The sequence below is a fragment of the Pseudonaja textilis genome, chromosome 15 (assembly GCF_049901715.1).
Source record: "Pseudonaja textilis isolate UNSWEBS1 chromosome 15, rPseTex1.2, whole genome shotgun sequence".
Classification (NCBI taxonomy): domain Eukaryota; kingdom Metazoa; phylum Chordata; class Lepidosauria; order Squamata; family Elapidae; genus Pseudonaja; species Pseudonaja textilis.
The window spans coordinates 563,691-591,073 of NC_142004.1; the positions used below are offsets into that span (position 1 = coordinate 563,691).

At 55.2% G+C, this 27,383-nt stretch overlaps 1 protein-coding gene across 4 annotated transcripts; it reads right to left on the reverse strand.

Moving 5' to 3' along the window:
• Positions 1–363: 363 nt before the first annotated feature.
• Positions 364–27,258, reverse strand: ACACB (acetyl-CoA carboxylase beta). Of its 4 annotated transcripts, none has more exons than XR_015739583.1 (54): positions 27,138–27,258; positions 24,810–25,429; positions 21,954–22,086; positions 21,464–21,602; positions 21,267–21,376; positions 21,009–21,090; positions 20,452–20,550; positions 20,088–20,197; positions 19,182–19,292; positions 18,642–18,851; positions 17,911–18,081; positions 17,576–17,737; positions 17,254–17,417; positions 16,794–16,944; positions 16,490–16,593; positions 16,065–16,146; positions 15,739–15,884; positions 15,296–15,446; positions 14,903–15,037; positions 14,612–14,758; positions 14,122–14,310; positions 13,887–13,987; positions 13,419–13,507; positions 13,185–13,309; positions 12,914–13,027; positions 12,709–12,822; positions 12,530–12,619; positions 12,215–12,333; positions 11,984–12,007; positions 11,460–11,597; positions 11,262–11,361; positions 11,061–11,168; positions 10,718–10,774; positions 10,518–10,559; positions 10,187–10,402; positions 9,656–9,811; positions 9,359–9,562; positions 8,871–9,026; positions 8,207–8,332; positions 7,691–7,960; positions 7,142–7,239; positions 6,916–7,036; positions 6,553–6,663; positions 5,923–6,066; positions 5,464–5,584; positions 5,030–5,126; positions 4,710–4,806; positions 4,201–4,336; positions 3,916–4,079; positions 3,372–3,484; positions 2,725–2,879; positions 2,394–2,564; positions 2,165–2,301; positions 364–1,650 (listed from the first exon to the last, which is right to left on the reverse strand). XR_015739583.1 is itself a non-coding variant. In XM_087912960.1 (54 exons), exons 2-54 carry the CDS (start codon positions 25,418–25,420, stop codon positions 1,524–1,526), a joined length of 7,362 nt encoding a protein of 2,453 aa, XP_087769086.1. In that variant the 5' UTR covers positions 25,421–25,429; positions 27,138–27,258; the 3' UTR covers positions 364–1,523. The 4 variants fall into 4 exon arrangements, 3 of the variants coding, with proteins under 3 accessions (XP_087769086.1, XP_026575162.1, XP_087769089.1); XM_087912960.1 differs by having other exon boundaries at positions 3,916–4,093; XM_026719377.2 differs by lacking the exon at positions 11,984–12,007 and having other exon boundaries at positions 3,916–4,093.
• Between the last annotated feature and the right edge of the window lie 125 nt (positions 27,259–27,383).

Below are 27,383 nucleotides of genomic sequence, written 5' to 3' on the forward strand. Positions count from 1 at the left end.
AATATTCCAGAGGCATCTTTGAAAAGACGAAAAAAAGCAAACTTGAGAACTACTTACAGACACTGCAATGCCCGAGGCGGCTGGGAAAGCAAAACGCAGGTATGGAAGTGGAAATGGCTTACGAAAAAGTTTCCCCTTGAAAATGTACTTTCTTTCAGTCCTGGTGAGCTGATGAGCTGATCACCCCATAATTTACTACGGTCAGCTTTGTATGGAAACAAATGACAATAAAGACGCGTTACTGATAGAGACACTCGGCTAAATGGCGGCGGCGGCATCCACACCGGCATATCCGATCTAGGGAGCCACTTCGCATCTTTCCGCGGTTGGGGAGGCTGAAGAAAAGCAACTGGGACCATTAAGAAAACCAAGATTACTTTAATGAATCTCCAACTCACAAAAGAGAAAACAAAAGTCGAAGTCTGTATAAAAAAAATCAAAGAGTTGCTCTTATTAAAAACAACAACAGCTGTTTGGAGCTCCTCTGCAGTGGCTTTTGGGGGCCTCCCTTCCCTGAGAAGACAAGATTTATTAACAACGAGAAAAAGCAAGATTTTGTTACGTGGCTCTTCATCTTCTTCCCCTGAAAAAGGGGTTTATAACCCTATTTTCTTTTTAGGGGAAAAAAGAAACCCTGTCCCATACCGGATGCACTCAAGCGTTAATGCCACAGGTAGAGAGACAATTGCACTCCCACGGAAGGTTAGGAGGCCTGCCAAGAACAGTGTAAATTACCTTCAGCTATCACCTCCTTTGTCCCAGGTCTCCTTCAGGAAAGACTCTGTGTGTGTGTGTGTGTGTGTGTAAGTGTTTTGAGCATTGGATGTTTCATAGCCCATCATACTTTTGACCGGCTGACGATTTATCCCTTTAAAAGTGTGTTTTGATTGTCTCGCCTCTGGCCAAGTCCCTCATTCCACAAATAAATTTATATCCATTTATATCAGGTCTATCTGACATCTCAGCCAGCTGGGGGTGAGGATGGAGACCCCTCCCTCTTTCTGAAGAAACAGCCGGCTTGTGGCGAAACCTTTCCTTTGCCCCTCTACAGGAGAGGAAGGGGGACCCTGAGGCCGACAGCCAGAAACGCCTTCCTTCTCAAATGCTTCCAGGCGGCTGTGCTGTCTGGCCTATGGAGAGACTTCCCCAAGTACTGGCTGGGTGATCGATACGGGTATTTCCCCCCCTGCAACACGTGTTTTTAACAAGTGTGTCCTGAGGGGTTTTGTGAAAGAGGATTCCTTACCTCAACGGATAACCCTGGGCAAGAATCACAAACGCGCTTACTTTAAACATACATTCTAGACTGAGCGTTTCCCCTGGACATTATGTGCCGGGCACACAGGCGGCTGCGGGACATACGGGCGGCAGGACAGCAGACCCTGGGAACTGGGGGACTCTGGCCGGCCTAAGGACAAACGGGGCTGCAGCCGGACGGAGCTCAGGAACTGAGGTGGTTTGCCGCTGCCGCCTCCTTCCCTTCTCAGAGGGCTGGCAGTCTCTCCTACGGCCAGTGCCTCAGGTCAAGAGGGGGAAGGACTGTCCATAGTGGCCAGGAGGCGAACCACCTCAGCCCTCTGGGCACTTGTGATGTGCTGGGTCATGTGAATGATACAGTCCATGGCGATCTCCGGGTTTGCCTCTATCAAGCTGAAAGAGAGAAGCGGGATCGTAGGGAGAGACTTTAATGGACGGGGTTTTGATATAAAACACCCCTTTTCCTCTTGCGAAGTTGTGAGACAAAAACACGAGTTTTGCTCAGTGACTATTTGAAGAAGAAAGCAAAGACTGCCACGTGGGAGTGCGAGGGTCCGTAAAGAGGAGCACATAATATACTGAAATCTCAGCCTCCAGAGACCGGAGTCACCTGGGCAGGCAGCGTCCAGCGGCCCAAGGCCTCCCCCTCCCGTCAGTCACCCTTTAAGCACGCTCTTGCCTAGGGCGTCCTCTTTACGCATTGCATAGCCACGCAACGCAGCTGGCCTGGGCCATCCTCCCTCTGCCCTCCCACCATTCAAGCAGAAAATACGAGGTCTCAGATTTCCCCAAGCTCCGCCCGCGGGGTTCCTGGGCCCCCTCCCAACGGTTCAGTTCTGACGCCCCGGAGGGACCAACGCGCGGAGCCTCTCGGGGAAGCCCACCTGCGCCCCGAAAGGGGACTCACCTTCGGATGTGTTTCAGGGCATAATCACGCTTCAGGTATCTGATGTTCTCCCGGATGGCCGACTTGGCCCCGTCCTCTTCGCTCAGGTGCTTCTCAAGCCATGCCACGGCCACCTGGTTGTTATCCCACAGGTAACTCTACAGGAGGGGCCGAAGGAGAGAGCCGCGCTCAGCCGCGAAGCAGGGAGAGCCGGGAGAAGAAGCCGGCCCCCGCCCACCCAGCCCCAGACCTTGACGGCGCCTTCCGTCTCCAGGAACCAGCGTCGCATCATGGACTGCATGTGGCTGTTGCTGAGCTCGCTGTGGGCGCTCAGGATCTCGGCCTTGACCCCCTCCTCCAACAGCAGCCGCCGCAGCCGCCAGTAGAAAAAGGCGCGGCTCTCCTTCCACTGAAGGACGTCCTGGAATGGGAGATCCCCGTCCTCAGGGCGCTCCGGGCGGCCTTCCCCCCACCCAGGGCTGGGGTCTGCGGGACCCACGGCCGGTCCCTTAGGGGGCCTCTTGGGGGGCCCTCTGGGGAGTTTCTCCCCCCCCTTCAAAGGGCCGCCTGCCTGCCCTTACCGTGATCACTCCTTTCTCCTGCAGCCTCCCGGGGGTGTCGTGCAGGTCGGCAAAGTGCACAGCCGCCTGGTGGAGGACGGGCAGCAGGTCGTCTTCTCGCCTCTTCAGCTGCTTCTCCAGGTCTCTGCGCTCCCCCTGGGAGAGATCCGGAGAACCTGCCCAGCCCAGAAGAGAGGAAGGGCCCGTTGGAGGGCAGGCGGCCTGGGAGGCCCCGGGAAGTGGCTTGTGGGGAGGGAGGGAGGGAGGGGGAGGGAGGGAGGGAGGGAGGGAGGGAGGGAGGAAGGAAGGAAGGAAGGAAGGAAGGAAGGAAGGAAGGGGAAGGGAAGGGAAGGGAAGAAGGAAGGAAGGAAGGAAGGAAGGAAGGAAGGAAGGAAGATGAGAGAAGGAAGGAAGGAGGGAGGGAGGGAGGGAGGGAAGGAAGGAAGGAAGGAGGGAGGGAGGGAGGGAGGGAGGGAGGGAAGGCTGGGGAAGAGGAGGGACGCCAGGGAAGGTGTTCCCACCCAGAGCTCTGCTCCCCCACGTTTCCAAAGGGGCGCGAGGGCTGAGCGCCCAGTGGCTGCAGATATGTTGGCAGCAGGGAAGGGAAGGGAAGGGAAGGGAAGGGAAGGGGGGGGGGGAGAGCTGGCCCCGCTTGGCCTTCCTCTTACTCAGCCGCTGGGCGATCTGCGCATAGGTGGCATCGACCCTCCTCATGGCCTTGAGCAGCTCTTTCTTCCTGAACTTGATCTCCACAGTTCCTTCCGCTTCCAAGATGCCCCCCCTGCAAAGCAGAGCCCTTGGCGACTGGAGGCAGGCAAGGGAAACGCCCCTCCTCTTGGGCTGGCCGAGGCTGGACAGGTCAGAAGAAGCCTCCCCCCACCCCCACATGACCCCGGGGCTCTCTCCATGCCTTGGGCCTCCGGAGCCCCCGCCGGCATTCCACAAGGGCCCAACCCGAATGGCTCCAAACGGGCCCCTGATGAAGCAGGCAGACTCCATACGGAACAGGTTGCTTTTGCAAGAAAAAACCGGAGATATCTTCCCACGGAAACCCTAATCGATAAGCCAGACACCTCAAGGCCCCCAGCAAAAATGAAGGCAGCTGCAGTTGTCGCTCCAGCCACGCCCAGTTCAGGGGGTGTTTCAGTAGCCCAGGATCGGCCACCCCAAGACAGGACCCCAGAGAAGGTGAGGACGCAGCCAGACACTCACCTGCTCTCTTTGTCCGCATAGAGCTCCAGGTGGAGAGGGTTGATGGTCGGGTCAATCACCACCCAGGAGCCTCCCCGCAGCTCGGCATGGGGGGGGATGTAGACGAGAGCCGGCTGCTTGAACTGCCGGATGCTGTCCACAATGTACGCCCCGAACTTCAGCACCTGGTCGTACATGTCTGCAATCAGAGGCCGAGAAGTCACCACCACCTCTTTCTCTCTCTCTCTCTCTCCCTCTCTTTGGGGGCCACTGATGTGACGAGGAGGGGGGATGCAGGAAGGGTACCTTTCATGCCGCCAGAGAAGCCCCTCCAGTTGGCGAAGATCAAGAGGGGAAGGTGCTCGCGGTCGAAGTCCCTGATGGCCTGGGCAGTTTTGAAAGCAGAGTCTGGGAACCAGACCTGCCCGGCTTGCTGGATGATCTAAGGAAGATATAAAGGGAAAAATTACAGGTCACCCCAAATTAACACACCAGTCAGACGGAAGGCAAAAAGACGTGCTCGACGCATTGCAGGGGGATCTGTCCCTTTCACAGAGGGGCCCCTTTACTGAAGATGACAAGGCGCTGTGGAATTGTATTTTAGTTTGGTTTATTGTCATTGCACCTCGTACAACACAATTATATGCCCTCCTCAGTGTACATTATCACTAAAAAAAGCAAAACACAGACACACCCATCCTTCCCATTCTATACAACTGAACCGTATTCTAGGAAGCCTGAGAAAAGCCAGACAGGGAGACCAACCGATGAGATGCCCTGCGGGGCAAAAGAGTCCGAATGTTACAAGGCCTGACCTTTGCTTCCGACTCTGGATTTGCTGGATCGGCTGGTATGGCAAGTTCCACCGTCCGGACCTCCACGGCTATCACGCCCACCGGGATTCCTCCTAGCCTGCCAAGGAGAGTCCGAAAGTAGGGCTACAAGTACTCAATGCAACCAGACAAGGAATAGTATGCCATTGTTTATTTCATAAGCATAGAGATGTTAACATTTTAGCAGACCTGCCAGAACAGGAAAGGAAGTTCTGGCTTACTTTAAGGGGCAAGGTCTATCACGCGTGGCCCCCAGCCCCCTCCCAGTCGCTCCTCAGCCAGCCCCAACCCTCTGCCAATACCTGGCTCGACCAACCACCACAGTCTGGGCCCAGGGCTGCATGATCTCTGCAAATGATCCTTGATCAAAGAAACCGCTTTGCCAAGATCCCTTCACAGCTGTACAACAAAATGGGGGAGACGTTGAGAAGGTTCCCAGTGGGAAGATGGGTGACCAATAAATTTAATACATAAACAAACCACGTCACATCGCTACCTCCAACTCCAGGTAAGCTGCTGTTCGTGGTTCCAGCCATGCTGGGTATGAATTTGTACAGTTTCAAACCAACAAAGACATCTACCAACTTCCCATCTCTACATGCTTATCTAGCCAAGTTTTATCTTTGTCAAAACCTACCAATACAATTAGTTGAGCCAAGCTACTCCCCCCACCCAGTGCTGGATTTTGCCCTCCAGCCCCCCCCAACACGCTTCTTCCAGAGGAGCCCATACTCACTTGGGTGGGGCCTCCCCGCCAGCATCCACCGGGGGTCGTAGGGGACTTTCGAAGGGACAAAGTCAATCTCCCTGTCTATGGGGTCACTTGGAGGGATAACGGGCAGCGGGCTATGATGATCCTGCAAGGAGAAACGTTTCTCAGGGCCAGTTTTAAGCGGGTGGGGAAGAGGCCACGCGGGGCGATGGAAACCGTCTCTTTCGGGTAATTGAAGAAATCAGATTGTGACATTAACAAGCAACGGTCATTCATTCTTATCCAGCTACAGAAGTTGCTTGTTTTTCTAGTGTAACGCACAGATTGCTTAAGTTTTTTTAAAAAACCCTGTGGCCCAATTAAACTGGGAAGGCCACTGCAATTGGGGCAAGGGATCCCTGATCCTCATTGAAACGCCGGCCCCGTTGCTCTCGCTGTCTTCCAAGTTGGCAGCCTGGCCTTCCTCTGCCGCCCTCCAGGTACCTTGGGCATGTAGGAAAGCCACTGGAGGATGGTGTAGACGCCTTCGAAGTCATCCGGGACGGCCACATGGGAGACGCCGTTGTTGTGCATGATCTGCACTCCGCCCAGCTGGTTGTTCGAGGTGTAGACTTCCCGGCCCAAGACCTGCACCAGAGGGGAAAAGGGCGGATGCAAGCAGTGCTTTCCTCAAAGACTCCGAGAGCAGCTTCCTAGGGGCCACACCCTGCAGCTTCGGAAATCACTCGGCGGGACTCGTTTCCCCAGCTCAGGGCCTGCAAGCAGATGTGGCTCTTGGCCCTGATGGCCATGCTGAACCTTCAGATCAAGGCCGAAGGCAGGATGTGCTTCCTGATCCCTGTGGCCGGGCTAATATTGCCCTGAAGAATTTGGGGGTGTCGATGAGCCTATCGCTGAAGGAGTGGTTGATAAAGGCTGCAATCCAGTACCAACCCGAGAAGCTGTTTTTTTTAACGTGAATATATTGTTTCACATACCGGAACAAGCATCGTTTCCCACGGACCGGTTCCGCAATCCCACAGCAAGGCCGGCACTTACTCAGAAGGTGGGAAACTTTTTCTTAGGATAATCTGAACAGAGAACGCCGGAAGCCAAAACAAGCCCTCTTCGTACCTTATTCAGAGCGCTGGCCCCGGTCAAAATGATGTGGGAATTCTCCACCTGGATCACTCGCTGGCCGAGCCTGACCAGGTAAGCCCCAATCCCAATGGCTCGACAGGTGACCTGGGTAACAGAAGCCAAGGAACCAATTTATTTACGGCTGGGGAAGCCGGAGCTGTCATTTAGGGAGGTGTAGGGACTTAAGCTCCCAGAATGCCCCGGCCAGCCACGGGGGACCCTGGGGTTTGAAGGCCTCACGTCTTCAAGCTGCCAAGGCTGAGAACCGCCGGTTTAGAAAGCAGGGCAGCTTCCTGCTCGGTAGCCGTTCCCCTCCCCCCCCGCCAGGGTTTGAACCGGAGGGATGCGGAGCCGTACCATGCTGATGGTGACAATTTGGTCATAGGCGAGGGAAGACTCCCCCGCGATGGTGGCCGACGCCCTCAAGTTCTCCACCCCGAAGCCTTCCTCTTTCCCAATGATGTCAGTGATGACATACCTGCCGAAGATGAGAACAGGCAGAAGGTCAATATCACAGAGAGAGAGAGAGAGGGAGGGAGGGGGGGAGGGAGAGCCCCCCCCCCAGGTCCCCCCACTTTCTTACCTGGACTCACCAGCCTCTTCCACGTGCCTGCAGTGAACGGAATTGGTGGAGCTGATCCTGGTGTAATCCTGCGGCGTTAAGTACAGGTACTTGAATCCCTTTGGAAAAGAGGGCGGGGGGGGATGGGCAGGATTAGCTGGATCAGTTTGGCGCACACGACTGCTAGGAAGCCCTTAGATCGTAATAATAAGCTTATGACGCGACCGTTTGGGCGGCTCTTCTCCAACGGGAACAAGGAGCCAGGGGAAAGATTGTCCTTGTTCCCCGCTCAGATTTGGGGCAGTGGGTCCTTCTCTGCTCCCCCACAATTACAGGGCTTGGGGGAACCCCAGACTCTCTCGCTACCTGTTACTGATTAAGAAGCCAGTGCTGCCTGCCGGCCTGCCGTTATGCCTTCAGACAGGAAGGACGAGGCCCCGGAAACGTCCCGGAATCCTCTCCCTCCCTGGGCAGCGAGGCTCAGCTTGGGCAACGCAGGCGCCTCCCCATCTTCCAAGGGGAGACTCAGCCGTGATGGGATCCTGCTGGGTCCCACAAGAGTCCACCTACCTTGTAGGGATCTGCTGGATCTATCCAGCCTATCTGGAACTTGCTCTTGACCTCGTCGGCAAACCCGATGCGGGCACCACTGTTGGCCGCAATGTAGACCCGCGGGATGCCCTCTGCCCGGGCCAGCTCCGACGCCCGCAGGAACAGGAGATCCTCGGCAGGCCCAAAGGACCCAATCTTGTAGGTGATGTCGTTGCTGATGAGCACAATGTCGCGGCCCTTGGGGTACTCGGGGGTCTTCATCTTCATCTTGAAAGCCACCATTCCGATCTGGGAGGTGGAGGAGGAGGAGGAGGAGGAGGAGGAGGAGGAGGAGGAGGAAAGAGAAACGGATCAAAACCAGAGGTTGACAAGCGGTATTTCTGAATCCGGGGGATGTTCTACCGTTCCACGGCTGAATTCTCCTAACGGAGGCCTGCAGCCCCTCAGTCTGCCAGGGCCCGCAGTTGTTTGAAACCTCCCCGGCCACCTTCCCTTCTCTCTCAAGCTTTGGCCTGCCTGGGTCTCAGCGCTCACCTCATTCCCTCCCGGCAGCCTGTTCAGCTGCAGCACCTTCCCCTGGGCATCCAGCACCAGTTCCGTGTAAGTCAGCACGTCGGTGGGGCTGGCGTCCTCCGTGGCTCCCCACTGCTTGAACAGGGCCTGAGGAGGAAGAGGAGCGTTCACAGCACCGGGGGGAAGACACCGCTCAGGGGAGCGGAGGGAAGGGCCCTTCCGGGGCTCTGGAGCTCCTTCGTGGCGAGGGGGAGGAGGGGGCTCCCCATCAGGGAGGCAGAGTTCTGTCTCTTCCGTTGGCAGAGAGCCTCAACGGAAGAGACACCTCGGCGTATCCGGTACCCATTTGCTTTCCCTGTCATTGTTTCTGGAGGGGCAGGTCTACAGGTGAACCGGGCTATTCCAGCCCAGTTTTGCTTCGTTAAAACGTTTCCCAGTACTCAGTCCGTGTGTGGGAGGCATTTTTTAATTTAAAGATCTGCTGCAACCCCCAAATCAGAAGCTCCAAGGAAGAGAGAGACTAGGACTCGCAGTCCCTGCTCCGGGGCCTCTCGAGCATGAAAGCCAGAGGCTGTGCGCGGCTGTGGGGGAAGCCTAGGGAGCAGTGGTGGCAGCCAGCCTCTTCCCACCCAGGGGGCTGAGCGAGCCGGGGGAGAGGAGCACCTTGAGCCGCTGCCCAGCCCACCTGCCGGAACATCTCCAGGAAGTCGTAGACGTAGGTGGTGCCCAGCGACTGGGCCTGGAAGCGCTTGGCCTGGAGCAGGTCCTTGGTGACGTAGGGCGTGTTGATGAGCATGCCGTGCATGGGGCCTTGCTTCTCCCCGAAGGAGTGGAACATGATCTAGGCCGGGACACGAGGAGGAGTCAGGCCGCCCCTCTCCGCTCAGGTAATCCCACTCGGACAAGCACGGAATCGTCACAAACGCGCCCCTAGCTGTAGGCGTGACCCTCTGCCGAGTGACCTGCAGGCTCTCCAGGCGCCCTCGGCCACGCTTCCCAGACCCCAAGCTCACCAAGGGGCGAGGCCTGTGCAGACCCGAAGCATCAGGGGTGTGTGGGGGCACTCCGTTGGGATCCCAACTCTGGAGGGCCGCCCACCCGAGGGGAGGAGAAGCGGAAGGGGAGCCGATCTGGGGGGCGATCGGGGTGCTCGAGGGGCTCGGGGGTACCTACGCTGCCTGTGCTGGGGTCGCTGACTTCCTTGTAGAGGCTGATATCCAGGTAGTATCCGGACTCATCGGTGAGGAAGAGGCGGACAGGAACCGCTTGGGCCGTCGGCATCAGGCGGATGTTGATCTTCACTTCGGCTTGAAGGACCCGCAGCTTCCAGAGGCGGCTGCCGTACCGCATCACCATGGACCGCACAGACTCCTCGATCTGGGGGAGGGGGGGCGCCACCAAAGTGAGGTCAGGGGGAGCTCCTCACTCCACGAGCACGGCGGGCTCTCTCGAGACGGAAGCCACACAGACCTTGGATGGGTCCATCACAACGGTGGGGACAAAGTTGAGGAAGATGTGGTTGCAGTCGGTGCGGACGCTGGTGTTGCTGGCAGCCACCTCCAGCTCGTCCATGGCTTCCAAGAGCAGCCGCTCGCCCTCGTTCTGCAGGTACTCGAAGGAGGCCTCCTGGGCGGGAAGACGGGGGACAGAGAAAGGGGCTTGTCAAGGGGACAGGCGGGGAGGCAGCGGGGGGACACCACTCTCGCCTCCTCTCGGGATCCCGGGATGGGCTGCTGGGCTCAGCAGGAAGTACCAGAAAAGGGGACTATTTGATGCTCAGGGTTGGCATGAGGGGCCCTGGGTGCTCTCTGAGCTGGGTGGTTTCCTTACAGGCGTTTCATGACCCAACTAGGGAACATCGTCAGGGCTAGTCGGCAACACCCCTCGCTACACTGATGATGTTCCCTAGTTTGGGTCATCAAATGCCTGCAAGGAAACCACCCAGGGCCCCTCACGAGCAGAAAGTGTCTCCTGGCTCCCCCAAGGGCTGCCTAGACTCACCTTGGTGATCAGATCGGAGTGCCTGACAATGGCCCGGATGAAGAACCTGTAGTCGGTGACCTCGGTGCCTTCCTCCACTTTGGCAGCACCCAGGTAAAGGTGCATCTTATGGTTGGCACATGGCACTGCGGTCAGGTCGAAGTTGCGCATCCGATTCAGCTCCAGCTGGAAAGCCAGCGCTGGCTCCAAGTGGCGATAGATGTGGTCTTCAGCAAACTGAGGAAGACGCAGCAGCATTTGTGGGGTTGAAGGTCGAGGCTAAAGCTGTACCCGTTGCACATTAGAACTAAGGCCAGGCGTTAAAGGCCTGGGGGGTTAAAGAGCCTCTCACCTCATCCCGAGCTCGGAAAGTGAAGAACTTTGGGAACGCCCTCTGCAAAAGAAGACAGAGGTGGCCGGTCAGGAGAAAGAGCAACAGCCACCAACATTCGCCTTTTAAGCAGCCGTTAAGTCCACCCCCGTTATCAACAGTCATTGATACACTTTATTCGTATATACATTTCACACACGCACGTATATCTTTTCGCTGACCTGCTGGGTTATCAAAAAGGTGATTCTTCGAAGCCCGTAGTCAACGAGGATACTATTCTGCATGGGGAAAGAAGACGAGAAAAGGCCAAATATCTGAATAACCTCCCCCCAAAATATTACCAAGTGGCCTCCCGTCACCAGGACAAAAGGAGACCCAGGTTAGATCAAGGTTTTTTTTGTCCGCATCCAAACAGCAGCTGCGCTGAGGAGGATGTGCAACCCTGCTGGGACGGGGAGCCAACGATTCAGAACCAGGTCAGCCTTTAATGCGAGCGAAGAAGCGCACACAGGTGCGCTTCCTCTCAGCCCAGGGGAGGAAATCCGGGGTTTCGGGAGAACGGACCTTGGACTGGGCGAAGGCCCTGAAGATCGGCACCAGCTCTTCGTCCTCCTGGTGATCCGCCCACCGGATGGCCACGTTCAAGATGTGGATGGGCTCCTCCCGGACGTTCTGGAAGCCCCAAGACCACGCACAGGTTAGGCCCAGCCGTAAGGCAGTGGGGGGAGAGAGAGAGGCAGGCGCTGGCAGCCCACAAACACTCACTTTGTTGTCGTCTTCATCGTAAAAGGTAGACCGGACTTCGCTGAAGAGGGGGCTCTCCATGGGCGGCTCAGCAAAGCAGGAAATGACTTCATCGAAATTCCTAGCACACGGAGAGAAGAGAGGCTGCAGGTGAGCCCCCCCGGGGGGGCCACGAGGCCTGGGGCGAGGCCCGCCTCTCTCCCAGGTGGGCCGACCTACCGGGTGAAATCCTCGAATCGGTCAAAGGCCACCATGGCTCCCATTCTCTGGCAGAGAGGGGAAAAGCCGCTGTCCATGAAGAGCTCCGTGCTGTGCCGGGCCAAGTCCGGGTTGGAGATGCTGACCGGGACGGACATTCTGGGCCAGGAAGAGGGGAAACGCCAGATGGAGCCGTGGAATTGAGCCCCTGCCGCTTCCAAGGGCGGGTGGGCACACGGCAGGCCCCCAGCTGGAGCAGGTAGGAGCCCGAAGGCCGGGAGGAGGAGCGCTCCTGGGTTTCCCTCCCCAAAAAGGCTGCCTCCCCCCCACCCCCCTTTGCCGTTTTCCATCCCCCGCTTGCTGCAGGGGTCCAGCCCAGCGCTTTGCCCTCCCCACATGCCCCCAGTCAGAACATTAGTGGCCAATCCAAAGGGCTGGAGGCGGGGGGGGCAGTTAGGAGAAAAGTCAGGGAGGCCGTTAGGGCGGAGCTGAGCTTTGGGGTAACTGCTGTTATCATGCTGCAGAGCCAAAGAACTCCACGCTACCTGCTGAGGGCGGGGCTGCTTCCTCTGCAAAGAGACAGGAACACCCATAGCTCCCTTGCTCTGAGGCAGACCCCCCCCCACGGGACCCCCCGGCCTCCCCCTCCCCGCCCCCAGGCCTGCAAACCAGAGACGGACCAACGGGGGGTGCCGAAAGCTTCCCCTCCCCCGCTTCTCCTCCGTCTCCCCCAACCCCCGGCAGGCACCGTAACGGCGGGGGGACTTTTGCCGAACCTGTTTGGGTGGGAGGAGGGCAGCATGAACTGGAACTCGACCACGCAGGTGCCGTCCAGGAGCTGGCGGTGCTGCAGGCTGTTCAGTTCGTAGGCGATGTAGGCCCGCCTCACGTAGACCTGGGGAGGCAAAAGGAAGCAGGACCCCGCCTGGGTGGACGGCCAAGGTCCCCTTTCACGGGGTCCTCCCAGCACAGAAATTACGATTACGGCCCCCTGCGCTCAGCAGCTTCAGGGCAAAACACAGTCCGCCTTTTCTGCAAAACAGCCCCCCCCCTCCGTCCATCCCCCCCCCCACTTCCGGTCCTCTCCTTACCTCCAGGGCTGCCATGCGCACCACCTGGTTGGCGTGGTAGAAGAAGGTGGAGAGAACGTCGAAGATGGTGGTTTCCGAAAGGATGAGCTTCTGCAAAGGAGGACAGCGCCCAGGCCAAGTGAGCCGGGGTGGCTCGGAGCTGGGATTCCCGGGGCCTGGAGGGCTGCTCATGGAGTCACCTTTAGGTTTTCAGGGCAGAACTGGTGCCCGTACATGTCGATGGCAGAGAGGAAGATGGACTCCACCTGGTTGTGCCGCAGTTCGTAGGACGGCAGGTGGGAGGCTATCAGCACCTGGGGGTAAAAGCGGGGGTGGGGGCTGGGTCAGCACCCCAGGCAAGTCAGGGAAGGCTCGATTAGGAGGACTGGCAGCCCCTGGCCTGACCTGCCGGGCCCTTAAGGCCACTTTGGCATGTTCCGTTTTGCTGAGCTGGGTGAGCTCGTTCAGGATGGCCATCAGCTCATCGGTCAAGGTCGGGTCTCGGCCACAAAGCTGGTCCTGGACAACGAAAGGAAACGTCCAGCTGTGTCCCTGCCCAGTGCCGCCTACAGTGGCAACAAAAGGCCACCCCCTCCCCCGCCCCCAGGCAAGATCTTCCACCCGGGCGAGCCCTGCCGCTCTGTGCCCGGGGGGAGAAGGGGTCCCTTCCACTCACAATCAGCAGGGTCACCAGGAGGTTCTTCTTGGCCACCTGGGCGTGGGAGAAGATGCAGTCCAGGACGGGGGTCATGTTTGGCATGTGCTGCTCCCTCAGGATGATCACGCACTTGTCGTAGTGAGCTGGAGCGCGAGCGGAAACCCAAAGAGGAGCCGGCTGCAGGGAAGGTGCCTCCTTCGGGGGAAGCCCCGCCAGAGGCCCTGCCGGCGGCACCCTCCGCCTCCGCCATACCTTGCTGGAACTGGGTCTCCACCTGCAGGTATCGCCTCAGCAGGTCCAGCACCACCGATTTCATGTGGCCTCGGATGCCGCTGCGGTACCTGGAGTCAGGGGGCGAGAGGGGGGGGGGCGATGGATGCAGGAGTCCCTCGTGGTCTTGGGAGCAGAGGAGGGAGGAGGAGGGGGGAAACGCTCAGGGGGGGATTCCCTGACGTCGCGGGAGACGTTTGGGGCACAAGCGGAAACTCCGCTCAGCTTGTGCGCTGCAGGGGCCCCGGTGAAGAAAGCGCCAACGCGGGAGGCTCCGTTCCACCTTCCCAATCCCCTTCAGTGCTGCCGGAAGGGCTTCCTTGACTGTTAGCTCAGGGCTTGGCTGGACCAGACCAGGCCGGAGGATCAGCTTGGCTGTGCAACGAAGCAGGCCGCCTCTCCCTGCAGATGCCCCAAATACGGAGGACAAGCGCAGACACGCCAACCTACCTCTGAACCAACTGCATGATACTCTGGGTATTCATGAAGAAGACTTCCCGGTCGGCTTTGCGTTGCAGGGTGGCTGCGTGGCTGTCCAAAATGCTGGCGATCTTGAAGAGAAAGAGGGGGCGATCCTTTGCAGCCTGAGCTGGACTTCATTTCCCAGAATGCCCCAGCAGTCCTGATCCTCCACCCCCCTGCTCACTCCTGCACCGTCGGCTTCTTGGCCGCTGCCCTCCCTCACCTGCTGGCTGGGGAACTGGCAGAGCACGGAGGTGACGTTGCTGGCGTACTGGGCCATCACTTTCCGGATGGACTTCTCCACAGAGGTTGGGATCCGGCCCAGCGTGCTGGTCATGATCTCCTGCAGTTCCAGCAGGGGGAGGGAGGGATCCCGCAGGGTCCTCATCAGTTTATCCACCCATTCCTTGATCTGAGTTGGCGGGAAAGAAGGCTCAAGGATTCAGGGACCACGGGAGTGACTCCCAGAGGGCCTAAGCGAGGGAGCTCTGGCCCTCCGCTGGCGCCAGGCCTCAGAAGACGGCGGGGCAAGGGGCCTCCCTTCCGCCCAGGAGACTTGGGAGGGTTCAGCCATGGGGACTGGCTGGAAGGGGTTAGGGGCAAGACCTTCCAAGGGCCTTCCTGGCAGGTCCGGAACGTCATCTCAGCAAGCCAGCTTTTCCCTAGCAAGGTTTTGAACAGGCAAAGGTTGAAAAACCTCCACGTCGTCTTACCTTGGCAGAGAAGTAAGGCTCCGGCAAGCAATATCCGCTCATGACGTTCTGCAGGTTCTCCAGCACGTTGTGAAAGACCTGGTGCAGCTTCCCGCCAAGGATGGGCAGGGGCGGTTGAGGGGAGAGCCCCCCCATGTACAACTGGGCCTGGGGGAAGCACAGGCAGGCAGAGGGGCAAAGCGTAGAAATAAACGGAACATTATCCTCAGAAAACCCACCATCCCGGAGCTTCCTGAGACTTGCAAGGAGTTCTTCGCCCACCAAACAGCTTCCAGCCGCCCCGTTACTCACCAGGTGAACTTGGGTGCGGTCGTCCAGCTCAAGCCGAGCTACCACGCAGCCCGCCTCTAACAACGTGCCCGGCCGCCTCACGTAGCGGATGACGCCCGACTCTTCCACTGTCAAGGATACCACCATCTTCATCACCTGTTCGGAGAGCAGCAGACACACCTGGATGCTTTCCAAAGGATCCCAACATGATCAATTATGCTCTGAGCCTCCAGAAAGTGGACCGGAGCCGTGCTCTCCAGCCCGACGGTCCAAAGGAGGAAAAAGCCTCGTCCCTTGACTGCCTGCCAGCCAGCAGAGCCAGAATATCGGTCACGAACCCATTGGTGAGAAACAGACACTTTCCGCGGTGAGAAAACCAGATTCCCTTCCCGCCACAGGGCCAATGAGAGTTACCTCCATTTCTGCATAGCTGTGGCCCCCATAGATGTGGCCCCCGTCTTCCACCGTATACTGCAGCAGCTTTCCTGCAGAGGGGGCCCGAAGCAAGGAAGGGTCTTTCTCTTTCTCAAAGTCACAGCTTTTGTTGCCGATTGTGATGCGGTATCTGGTGGTCAGAAGCCAGAGGGCGAAGAAGCAAACGAAATGGAAGTAAAATAAAAATGGGGCTGGCTGTTGCCTCTCTGAAGAAGAGAGGCCCTCGGTCTCTGCTTCTTTCAGCCGAGCCCACCAACTGGCTCCCTCCCTCGTCCCATAAAGGAAGGATTCCCAGCCAAGGAACCAACCGCAGAGACCGAGAAGCGGTTGGTCAATGGAAGAAAGTGTCTTTGTGGTCTGGGACACATAGTTAAGTGTGAGCTTTTGCGCATGTCTGGCAGGAGAGCCATTTCGTCCCCTACCGGTCGGTTTCTTCCTTCATGTAGGTGGTGTAACTGTTGCCGTGGTAAGACAGGAGGAGGCCCCCGTCATTCAGCCGGTGCACATCGATCTCAATGTGGGTGCCGTTCATTATGATGACGTAGGTGGTCAGGGACTGGCGGGCGACCTGTCAAGAGGCCACAGAATCAACAGAAGCAGCCTTTTGGGCTCTCCTTCTGAAGGGAGGTCCGAGTGTAAATGCTGATTGTTTAACAACAACATCAACCAAAACCCATCTCCCTCCCCGTTCTATCCGAAAAGGAATATTCCCATTTCACCCCATGGAAATTTGGGCCGCACAACATACCTTAAGCACATATTTGGTGTCTTCGTAAATAAGTTCTACATCAGCAATATTCAGGAGGGAGGCTGCCGGCAGGACCTGGCCCCTGGAAAACCAGCCAGGCTTATTTTATACTTCCAGATCAAAAAGTGTCCTGACCCTTTTAGTTAATTGTCCGTTGAGGCTCAGAAAAGGACTCCCAAACATGCTTGGAGGAACACATCACACCCATCCCCTCTCACTCTTTCCAAGAGGCTCCCGGGACGGCTTACAAACATGACACTAGATACGAGGTGCTAGGAAGACAATCCTCCACAGATCATCCCAGCACATTTTAATCCCTGAGACTCTGCAAGGAATGCGTTTTAGGGCATTCACACTTGGGGGGCTGTCCCACCAAGACCTGCTGATGGCTCGATAAACGGCATGAAAGGGCCAGGCTGGGATACCTCTCCAGCAAATGCAGGAAGTCGTCCATGCAGGTCCTAAAGGAGGCATCTGCCACGTTGAGGGCGCCACAGACCACAGCCAATATCGTGTCCGGTTTCTCTGCCTGCCAACAGAGGAAGAATTCGCTCATTTGGGAAAACATCCACACACGTGGATGAGTCTTTCAGTGCAAAAGAGTAAATCCAAATAAAAAAGTGGTATCTAAAAACAGAAAAGACGGGCTCGGGTCTTTTTTTGAAAAAGGAGGTTCAAGGGATACCAGCATCCATTCCCGAGAAGAGGCAACATTCAGAGATTAGCTACCTGCACTTTTTCAGCGATGAGATGATCAAGCCAGCTGGTGTCCGTCTCGTTCGTATGGAAACTCTCGGTCTCCAACAACTTAACCAGGTACTCGACCGTCGTCCGGAAGTCCCCACGGATGGACAGCTCCTTTAAGGCAACCACCAAATTTCTGAAAGCCGACAAACCAGATGCATAAAGTTCCAACCTGCTCTGTTTCTCTCAGTCCTGGGGGGGGTGTGTGTCGGGGGTGTGTGAAAATGACACCCCAGCAAAGGGGGGGGGGCTGACAGGATTAGGTTCCTTTTGGATGCGTGCCCATCCCAGTACAATTGGGTCTTTGTAGCCAAGTAGAAGGGGATGGATGGAGTGGCTGAGTGCCCCATAAAAGGAGAGCCAACGGAGGGTCCCAACGGCCTCCTGGGGAAGCCCCCGTAAGGTTTCCATCACCCACAAAAGCCCAAGGGAGGGCAATACTAACGAGATGGCCTCCTCGCGGTTCTCTCCCCAGGAGAAACAGTGTCCAAACTGGGAATCGGCAAATTCGTGCAAGCCGCCTGCAGCCGCCACGCTGAAGTATCCCCAGACGTTCTTATTGCTGCGGAAATTCAGTTCTTGCACCGTGCCAGAGCTGGGCTTGAAACCCTGCAAGGTGCAGCAAAAGACAGGTAATGGGGGGGGAGGGGGGGGCAGGAAAGTCAGGCTTGGTCACCTTTGGCCCACCCAACTATGGGGCCACCGAGCCTTTCTAGGCATTTGCACTCCTTAAAAGGAAGACTTGACCGATTTTTAACTCCACTGACTTCATCGGGATTTTCACTGGTGATTCGTGCCGCTATGACGTGGCCCCTGGGGACGGGAGCATTGCTGGGGTCCTCAAAAGCGATGGGATGGTCCCCCCATGGGGACTGTCCGTAGAGGGCTCGGATGTCCTTTATTCTGTGCAACGGGACCCCCATGGCAATCTGAAAGGAGGGGAAGACAGGAAGGGAAACGGGCCAAGAAGAATTCGTTAGACGTCTCACTGCTTCTTCTGAAGGGGCACACAAAGAGATCGCGTAGCTCATGTGCAAAGTTCTTCTCTCTCCGACATGCTTCAGAACTGCCGCTGGGGAAACTGACTTGAGAACAGGGATACCTGGAGCTGAGCAGCCGGTAGGTTGACATCGGCAATCATTTCTGTGCAAGGGTGTTCCACCTGCAGGCGGGGATTCAGCTCAAGGAAGTGGAAGCTGCCTCCTTCGCTGTACAGGTACTCAACTGTCCCGGCACTGACATAGCCTACCATCTTGGCAAGGCGCACAGCGCACTGTGGAGAGGAAGTACAACGCAGCTGGGTTAGGAATAGGCAACTTCTCGGGCTGGTATTCAAGTACAACGGCTCCCGAGGAGCGAGTGGCTGTGTGTCCAAGCATAGCAGGGAATGTAATCTCAAATAATTCAAGACTACACGCACAGACCACCTGCTACAGAGTCTCTACAACAGCTCTTCCTTTTTATGAATGTTACAACAGACACACACACACACAGTTGGAAAACCCCGAGTTTCAAATATTTTCCTTTAGTTGGCAAAGCTGCAGGGAGGACCAAGAATGAAAAGACCCGGGTTCCACCCCTCCCACACCGGTCCGTGAGGTTCCCTTGGTTATTTGGGGCCGGTCAAGGTTTCTCGCCTCCAATGTAGCTTACGGCACAGCCAGAGGATCACAAGTGGGGGGAGGGGAGGGGGGGGAACACAGAGGAACCAGCCTCCTCAGCCACATGGAGAAAGAGGAGCACAACAGTGGAGCGCCTGCTCCGGGGCTCCCTTCCAAGAAGGGACAGCCGTGGTTGGCCTTTGTTCTTTGCTAGGACTTTGCGCACGCGCACCTTCTCCATGTACTCAAAGACAGCCGGAGGAGCCACCGTGGCCGGGGCTTCCTCGATGATCTTCTGGTGCCTCCGCTGGATGGAGCAGTCCCGGCTGAACAAGGAAATGGCGTTCCCATACTGGTCAGCCAAGACTTGGACTTCAAGATGGCGGGCGTGCTGCAAGAACTTCATCACGAAGATGGGGGACCCGGGGACCTCGCTCTGCACCTGTTGGACAAAGGGAAAGAAAACCGAACTGAGCGCCAGCGTTATCTAGATCTTCCAAATGCTCAAGTCCAGGGAGCCATGCACTGGGACAGCACTCTGGGCGATAAGATGACAAGGATAAAAACCCCTCCATTAACTCGTCAAACAACTGAACGATCTCTCAGCGTGGAACTGAAAGGAAGCCGAGGAAAGAGGATTTCATCAGCTACGACCAAGTACAGGCTGGTCTTTCTTCTTCAGGGGAACCTCAGAGAACGAGGGGGGCTATGTGGGTGCAGGAAACCCTTAAAAACCTGTCCCACGAGAGTCCCGGGACAGCCCCTCCTCTACCTGTCTGAAGCGGGCAGGGAATTCCTCCACCCCTTCCACGATCCGAATCCCTTTGCCGCCTCCCCCCTCGGAGGCCTTGATCATCACTGGGTAGCCGATTCTCTTGGAGGCCTGAGAGTTGAGAGAAGGAAGAGAAAGGAGGGAAGGAAGAATCAAGGGGTGAAGGAGGCTCCTCTGGAACCCCACCGCTGAACTTCCCCTCCGAGGCCTGGTGCTGCCCAGACTGACTCAGCCTAACCTTCCTCCAAGGACATACAACCTTGGCCTTCAATGCAGAGAGGAATTTGGCCTCGCCACCTGCTGAAATATGCAGGTCCAGCAATAGCTGGATTATATGCTCGGCATCTATCACCTAAACTAGATAAAGTGGCGCGGACTCATGTGCTTAGCTGCCAACCATTTCGTAACGTCTGTAGCACCTTGCACAAATTCTAGGGGCAGAGTAATCCTGAAAGGACAGGCTTCATTACCCATTTATTAATTTTAACATATTTTAATCCTGTATTTTATATTTTAAATTGTACGTGTCATATAGTATACGTTATTTTAATTGTGATGTTTCTGACACAAATAAACAAACACGACCATTTATTTGGTACCGCGTTCAGCCAGAAAAAGAATGTCTTACGCTTAAACTCCCACATAAGCTGAGACTTACACAGGACTGATTCTCTCCTTCCATGAAGGAGGCTAATGAATCTTTTAAGGAACAAAAAACTGGCTGATCTGTTTCGTTTTGCAGCCGATGCAAGATCCAACAGGAAGCCCCAAGGTAGGACAGCTTAATTCAGAAAACCTGCTATCTTCCTGCACTCATGGCTGCCTCAGCCTCTTACGGTTTTCCCTAATACTATTGCTATTAATAACACTAACTCCTCAGAAGGCGCCTGGGGCGCCTCCCATCACCTCCAAGCCTTCTTCCATGTCCCGCACGCAGCCCCGCTGATAGGTTTCCAGGGGAACAGTGAGTGTCCCCATCTGCTGCTTCTCCTCCTGGATCCATTCAGCAACCAAGTCTAGAAAAAGAAATCACGACAAAACTTCAAGGCCAACTTCTTTATGGTTGAAGCAGAGGCCTTGTCACGCCTCAGAAAAACGTGAGCAATAAATCAGAAGGCAGGAAAGGGGAAGAGATTCCTGTCATGCAGGCCCTCATCTCTCCTGTGAGGTCTGGAATGGTCAAGATGGAAGCGGGCATCACAGCTGCAAGACCCCAGGTAGAGAGAGGGCACAGGACAGCCAGGCGGCAGGGGGGAGGGGGTCCTCTTACCACTGCCACTCCAGGGCAACGTTGGGATGTGGATGGTCTGGGCCACAATGGTGGAAGCCACTTTGTCCCCCAAGGCCCACATGGCTTCGCTGGGTGGGCCTAGTAAACAGAGAAAAGAGGCTCAGCTGACATTTGGGAAAACATACATACATATATATATTTGGGAGAGGCTGCCTGAGCCTGGCTGGAATGCTGGAGGCCCAGACAAAAGCAGAGTAGCCCAGCTATACATAGACAGGACTGGAAAGGGCAACACGGAGCTCCCTCCCACCTGTTTTGAAGGCCAGGCATTTAACCTTGATCCCTCAAGGAGGCAGAAAAGCCCTTTGCAGACTTGTAAAAACACAGATCTCTGCTCCAAAAAGGGTAAAACTTGTTCCAGAAGAACAAATTCTGGGGAGAAAATCTACTTTTTTACTTAGCAAGAGCAAAGCATGCGGTGAAATTTCAAGCACACGTGAATTCGGGCCTGGCAAGGATGCTTGGGGGAAGGCGAGTCTGCAGGTGGCAGAGAGAGAGAGCGGCTTGGCTGGAGGCGCCAACCCAAACACACCTACCTAGGAAAGCAATCCCGTGTTTTTGCAGCAGCTCCGGAAGTTTGGGGTTTTCAGAGGCATGCCCCCAACCAGCCCAGACAGCCTAGAAGGAGAAGGTTTAAGTGATCCTTTGCGCCAGATCCCAAAGGGATCCCTTTGGCAATTCCACATTTTCATAGATTCCATTCCACTCGTTCTATTTACGTCCCTTTTTTTCTACCTGCCCTTTGCTACAGAATTCACGGCAGCCCAGGAGAGACGGAAAACTTCGGTAAGCACCTGCACAGGGATTCTTTTTGAGATATCCACGATCAGTTCCACGTTGGCGTAGTTGTTGTTATTGGTTCCCCCAGAGACGGGCACGTAGTGGTCCGCCATCTTGATGTATTCTAGAAGCGGAAGGGTTTTCAGCCGAAGGGCGCAGAGAGCCCCCCGGCAGCCCCGGGGGAATTGAGAAGGCGGCCTCGGCTGCCTACCTGCATTGGCTTTCAGGTCCTCAGGGGTCACCATCACCACAAACCGGATGGCCCGCTCGTTCCGGAACATCTCGTAGGCCCACCTGCGGATGGAGCGCATGCACTTCACGGCCGCGATGCCGTTGTTGGCGATCAGGACCTGAGGTTGGGGAGAAGCCACATACAGACCGGTCATCCCGCCAGGAAGTGCACCAGATGAGAGGATGCTGAACCCAAAAGAGGACCAGGGCTCAGCGGCAGGAGACAAATTCAGCCCCTGGACTGGACAGTCCAGCTCATTTTAGGTCAGGTCGCCTCCAGAGCTCTTTCCCAGCTCAGCCGTAGGACCCTTTGCTATTTCGGCTGAGCTTCTGGAATACCCGCCTGGCTTTATATACGGTTTCTTTATATGCACTGGGCTTTATACTGAGGTAATGTATTTAATGGGCAGCCATTCCGGCTGCATCACCACAGCCAAAGGGGAGCATCGCTTCTTCCTCAGCAGCCCTACCTTCTCAATCACGCGGTTTCCTCCAAAACGAGTCACGAATTCGGCAGGTGAGGCCACCGTGAAGTCCCTGTGGAGGTCCAGTTTCCTCTGCTCCCGTCCTTTCTTCACCAGGTACATCCCCGACATGCTGGGCCTGGAAGGAGGCAGAAAGATTTCTATACATTCCATCCACAGCTTGAGCCTCTTCCTCAGGGAGGAAGCCAAGATGGACCTCAGGTGACTTGGAAGGTGTTACTGCGACTGCTGGAGAAGAGCCGTCAATGGGAGGGTAGAAGAAGCGCCTTAAAGAAGGCGAAATTGTTCCACTAATTTGTGCCACCAACTGCCTTCTCTCTTCTGGGCGCTTTGCCCCTTGCTACGCGCCTTCCTCCCACCTCTTCAGTTAACAGAGTTCTGGTAAAAGGTGGCCCTTCTAACACAAAACACACACATCTTATGAACGGACCGTATGTCTTCCTTGCGGAACCCCTTCGCTTAGGCTGCTGGGCCTTCAAAAGCTCCGCATTTCGAACAGAGAAAGTGGATTAGGGCCGGCAAAAGCGACCAAGAGGGTAGGAAAGAAGACTCTCCGTGCTAAACTGGGCAAGATGGGCTTGTTTTCGGAGAGGGACGGTTTAGCTGGGGAGCATTTCCTGGAAATATTGCTAGAAAACAATCCCTGGAAAGCGAAGACCTCATTCAGGAGAAATTTGCTTCTGAAATTGTTTGGAGAAACTCTCCGCAAACAGTTGTGGGTGTTTGTGGCGGCTGAAGGACAAAAGGGCGTCTAAGCTTAGAGCTTTTGGAAACACCCGCCCAGGAAACGTTAGTTACTCCCTCCTTGCGGGAGCCGCTTTCTCCGCCCGCCTTCCAGGAGGGGGTGATTCTCATACCCCCCCCCCATGACCATAAAGGAAGGGCCCCCAGCCGCCGCCGCCACCGCTGCCAGCATCTTCCCCTCCCGGCCTGATCTCTGCAGAGGAGAAAGGAATGTCTGCTTGATTATCTCAAGCTGCCTCCTTTCTTCTTAGGCTGCTCAGCAGATCGAAGACTTCAGCTGCCCAGACTCAAAAGCTGGCTCGCGGTCCCTGCCGGCCGGTACTGACCTCCGGGGTGGTGCACCCAGTTCCAGCCTGCTGCTTCTTCCTCTCCTCTCCTGCGGCTTTCGAACCCCGCGAGAGGCAGGCAGGCAGGAGCAGAGCCGGAGGCCACCTCTTCCTCCTCCATTTCTGTGACTTCCCCCCCTCCTCTTGGCTTTCCCTTCCCCTGTGGGCGAGGGGCCAGATACGACTCGGCCACTTCCCAGCAGCACCCCCAGGTGGCTCAAGGGAGGAAAAACCTCCTGGTATAAACATCTGGCCGACTGTGTGACAGACCATAAAAAAAACCAACAGTACTCAGGGTCTCCCGATCACTGACTTAGTTATCAACTGAAAGACAATCCTTGGCCCTTGGTCCGAAACAGCCTCTCGTGCTTAGATAAGCGCTCATTATCAGCACTGTCGCTCATTTAATGGCACCAGGAATTGACCTGTTTCCTTTGTATTTTATGCCTTTATTGTACTGGCAAAGCTAGATTAAGGAAAATAAGAAGGGAGATATCAATGCATAAAGCAATACATGGCGGGTGTGAAAGGGACAGAATATATCTCCAATGGAAAGAACCAGCCAATAATTCTCTGCACTCTCTTCACAAGTATTTAGGGCTTCCGGGGTCTGAATATCCTCTGGCTCCTCACTATTTTAATTTGCACATCAGGCTCCCGTACTTCAAAAAGCCGTTTAAAAAAAGCGTTGGGAGCATTTCACAGAAATACCACACCGTTCCAGTTTTCATCCCAAGACCGGTTGCTGAAGCCCTTAATGCCTGCACAAATAACTGCAGGTCCAAGAGCCAGGCCAAGAGGATTTCTCTCAACACCCAACTAGACTTGATGCAGAGACCTTCTACCAGTCTTCCTTGGTGCTCAAGGCATTCTGGAACTTCAGCAGACCTAAACACAACGGTTGCAGACAGAGGGACAGCCCCGGCAGCCACACTTTCTGGCTTCAATACACCAAAGATGGGAAGTTTGTAATACTTGAAACTCGTGGGGTAAATCAAACAGATTAAAACAAAAGCCAAACAGGGGGTTTGCTCAGGTTACTGAGTCAACCAGGAGAAATGACACACGGAGAGATAAGCTATTCCATCGTTTTTTTAAAAAAACATTTTATCAGACAGTCTCAGTATTCATGCGGTTCCATTTTAACCTCTGGCTGAACTCTGCGTTCTCCTTTTCTCCAGCAGAGTGGAAAAGTCCCAAGTTCAACAACTTGCATTTTTACAGCAATAAGCTGCATTTGAAACAGTTTAGCCCGAGACAAATGTGCCCAGGACTCTGTTCAGTTGCATTTCAAGGCACATTTACTTGAGAGGAAGCCGCCCTGTTCCTTGGCACATTGAATCGAATCAGGACCTTCTGGCTGTTGAAGAGGGCAGGGGCTGTTTTGCCCACCCAACTCAAATCACGCTGCACACATTTACCAGACAAATTGACATATTGTGCATTCTGGTGGGTTTCCAGCTTGGAAGCCCCTTAGAGTCCCCTGAGGTAGAAGCAGTCAACAACTCTTTCTAAATAAGAAACAAGCTTGAATGGCAATGACACAAATACTGAAAACAAACAAGCAAAAATGGTTCAAATGGAGATCCTAGCTACTAAAAAGAGATTGCAGAACAGTGGCTTCAATCCCAACGTCTCCTGAAATAAGTCACATTTAACCAAATACGGGGAAGTGAGAGGCAGCCCACCGCGACCCTCCCTGAATTGGCTCCCCCCGAAGGCTCAGCCCAGAGGCCCCAAACCAGCCGTGCCACAGGACCAGGTTGCCTACCTCATGACGAGGCTGGCTTCCGTGTCCACAGAGAAGGAAGAGCCGGGGTGGGCCAGGCTGCTCCGTCTCCTCCTTCCCCTCGGAAAAGCTCCTCCGGCCACGAATTCCTCGTCGGAAGAATTGTCTTCAAAGGAGCCCAAGACAAACTTGGCCATGGCTTGCTGCTTCCTCTGGGCAGGGCTGGCGGCCTGCTCTTCGAAGGACAGCGAGTGCATTTGCTTCAGGAGCTGCGTGGACGACACTCGGGCAAACCGGCTCAAAGGCCTGGTGGACTCAGCGGTCGGACACAGCACACAGTCCGAGGCAGAGTGGGGAATGGGGAGCTTGAGTTGGCAGGAGGGGTCTGCGGACCTCTGGGTGCATGGAGGGGGCTGGGGCGATGGCCTCACAGGGGCCTGGCTGGGCTCTGAGGATACGGCTTCCATCTCATTCCCCGGGGACTGTGGAAGGAGCCCGCTGGAAGGCAGCTGCTGGACTTTGGGAGCGGTCAGTTGGTCTGGGAGAGGCTGCTCAAGCTTCAGTTTTTTCAAACCAAGTGGAGGGCTTTTGGCCATCTTGGTCCAAACCAGCCACAGTCCGAGCAACAAGGCCACGAACGTTAGCAGAACCATTCAGGAACCCTAGAAATAAAGAGAATGCCAGCACTCAGTTGGGGAAGGAATACTTGTGCGCACAGGGCGGGTGGTGACTCAGAGCCTTGGACCCGAGGTGCCCCTCCCACACACAGACCAAGGAGATTCTTTTGACGCGGGAGAAGCGGCACTGCCGTGTGACACACATATCAAGCGGAACAGTGGTCCCCTAAACCTCCTGGCTTGCTCTGACACGTCCTAACCTCTTCAATAACGCATCCACCACAAGCCTCCAAGGACCCAAACATCCATCCTTTCGCCACTCAGAGTGGAATTTTACGGCTGGGTAAAGAGGCCGTGTGTAGGAATGGAGCCAGTTAGGTCTCCCACACCCTTATGAAACCCCCCCAGCAATCTCGGCCTCTTCAGCCACAGACTCGCCTGCTCCTCAGCGCCTCCCAGAAGGCCCCCTTCCCCAAGGCCCGAAATTCCTGGCTGCCCAGGCAACTGCTGTGCCTGGGCTATAAAGGAGCCTGCTATTTTTATCCTCCGCAAACAGCCTCCGGGCTGGCTGTGGTCCTGCCCCAAGACCCCAAACATGCAGACGAGGCAACTCCCTTGTCCCTGGATCCAGCCTCTTTAGGCAAGACCCTCCCTCTGCTCTGGAAGACCCTGGCCCTCAATTTCAACACCTAGGAAAGCAACCTTTCTCCTACATCCAAGTCCAAGGGATCAGCAACAACTTTTGTAACCACCAACAACAACCAACAACATTTTAAAGGACGTACGAAGTCTTCTTCTCTGCCTTGGACCAGGGTTATTGATTGCCATTAGTCTTCAGGGTCTCAGTTCTCAATCACATAGCAATCAAGGTCCATTTTCCCTCCAGGGTGCAGCACACCAGCCAAATTAAGGCTCCATCGCAACTGGTTCCTCCTTCCTTCTGACTGCTTATTTTAGCACTATTTAGCCCCAAATCTTACTAAACCGAATACGATTTCCGTAGGATCTCAGTTCAATCAAAACCTGAATCTTTGCTAATCGAGCAAATATTTAATATTTATTAAGAAGAGGGGAAGGAAATCCACAGGATAGTAATAATAAAAAAGAAAACAAGGTAAATTAATTTTCTGCCGACCTGTTTTAAACAAAAATACCCTCAGGAGATCTCCTGTTCTATTAAAGCCATTTTCAAAACACACCAGAACTCCAAAATTGAGAAGTTCCTTGGAGGAACAGCAGAGAGACTTACATTTGCTAAGTTCTGTATCTAATGAACGATCTAAAGCTGCTAATTAATTACAACTGCAATCTTTTCCAGCTTTCTCTAGTCCATGAATATACTTCTTTTTAAAAAATCGCTTTCTGCCAAGCACATTAGCTTCTGCTCCTCAGCAGCTGCAAGTCCAGGAACGTGAAGATTATCTGGATCTTGGACGGACATCTACATCCACGCATCACACACATTTGTACGTTCGTTAGCGCTGAGCAAATTAGCAGGTTGGTGGCTCTGCTGATAACAAACAAAATGCAGCTGCTGACAATACATGAAGAGCCTTTCATAAATAGAAGCTTACTAATAAATGATAATGTTCCCAAATCAAATAACTTTATTATAGCCAGCAAGCTGATATAAAACCTTCTGGCTGAGATGAAGCACAATAGTAACATCGGAAAGGGGCAGCTCAAAACAAGACCTTTTTCTGCTGGTCGCACCACCTAAAATTTAAACATTTTTGGCTTTCGTGCTACTTACAATCTCAACCTTAAATCCACTCAAACCCCAGCACGCCCGAATTCAATGCTTCCCCGTCTGAAAGGAGATCACACCCTTGTGTTGTGTTTGTATGGAAATTTCTTTCTTGGCTCTGGGGAGGCTGGAGCAGCGGGTGCCAGGTGGCAGGGCTCCATGGCATCCTGGTGCCAGCCCAAGAGGGCCGCTTGCCTTTTAAGTGGGGTAAAGTTCGCTCGCCAGGATAAAAACTGACAACTGCTTTGGGCA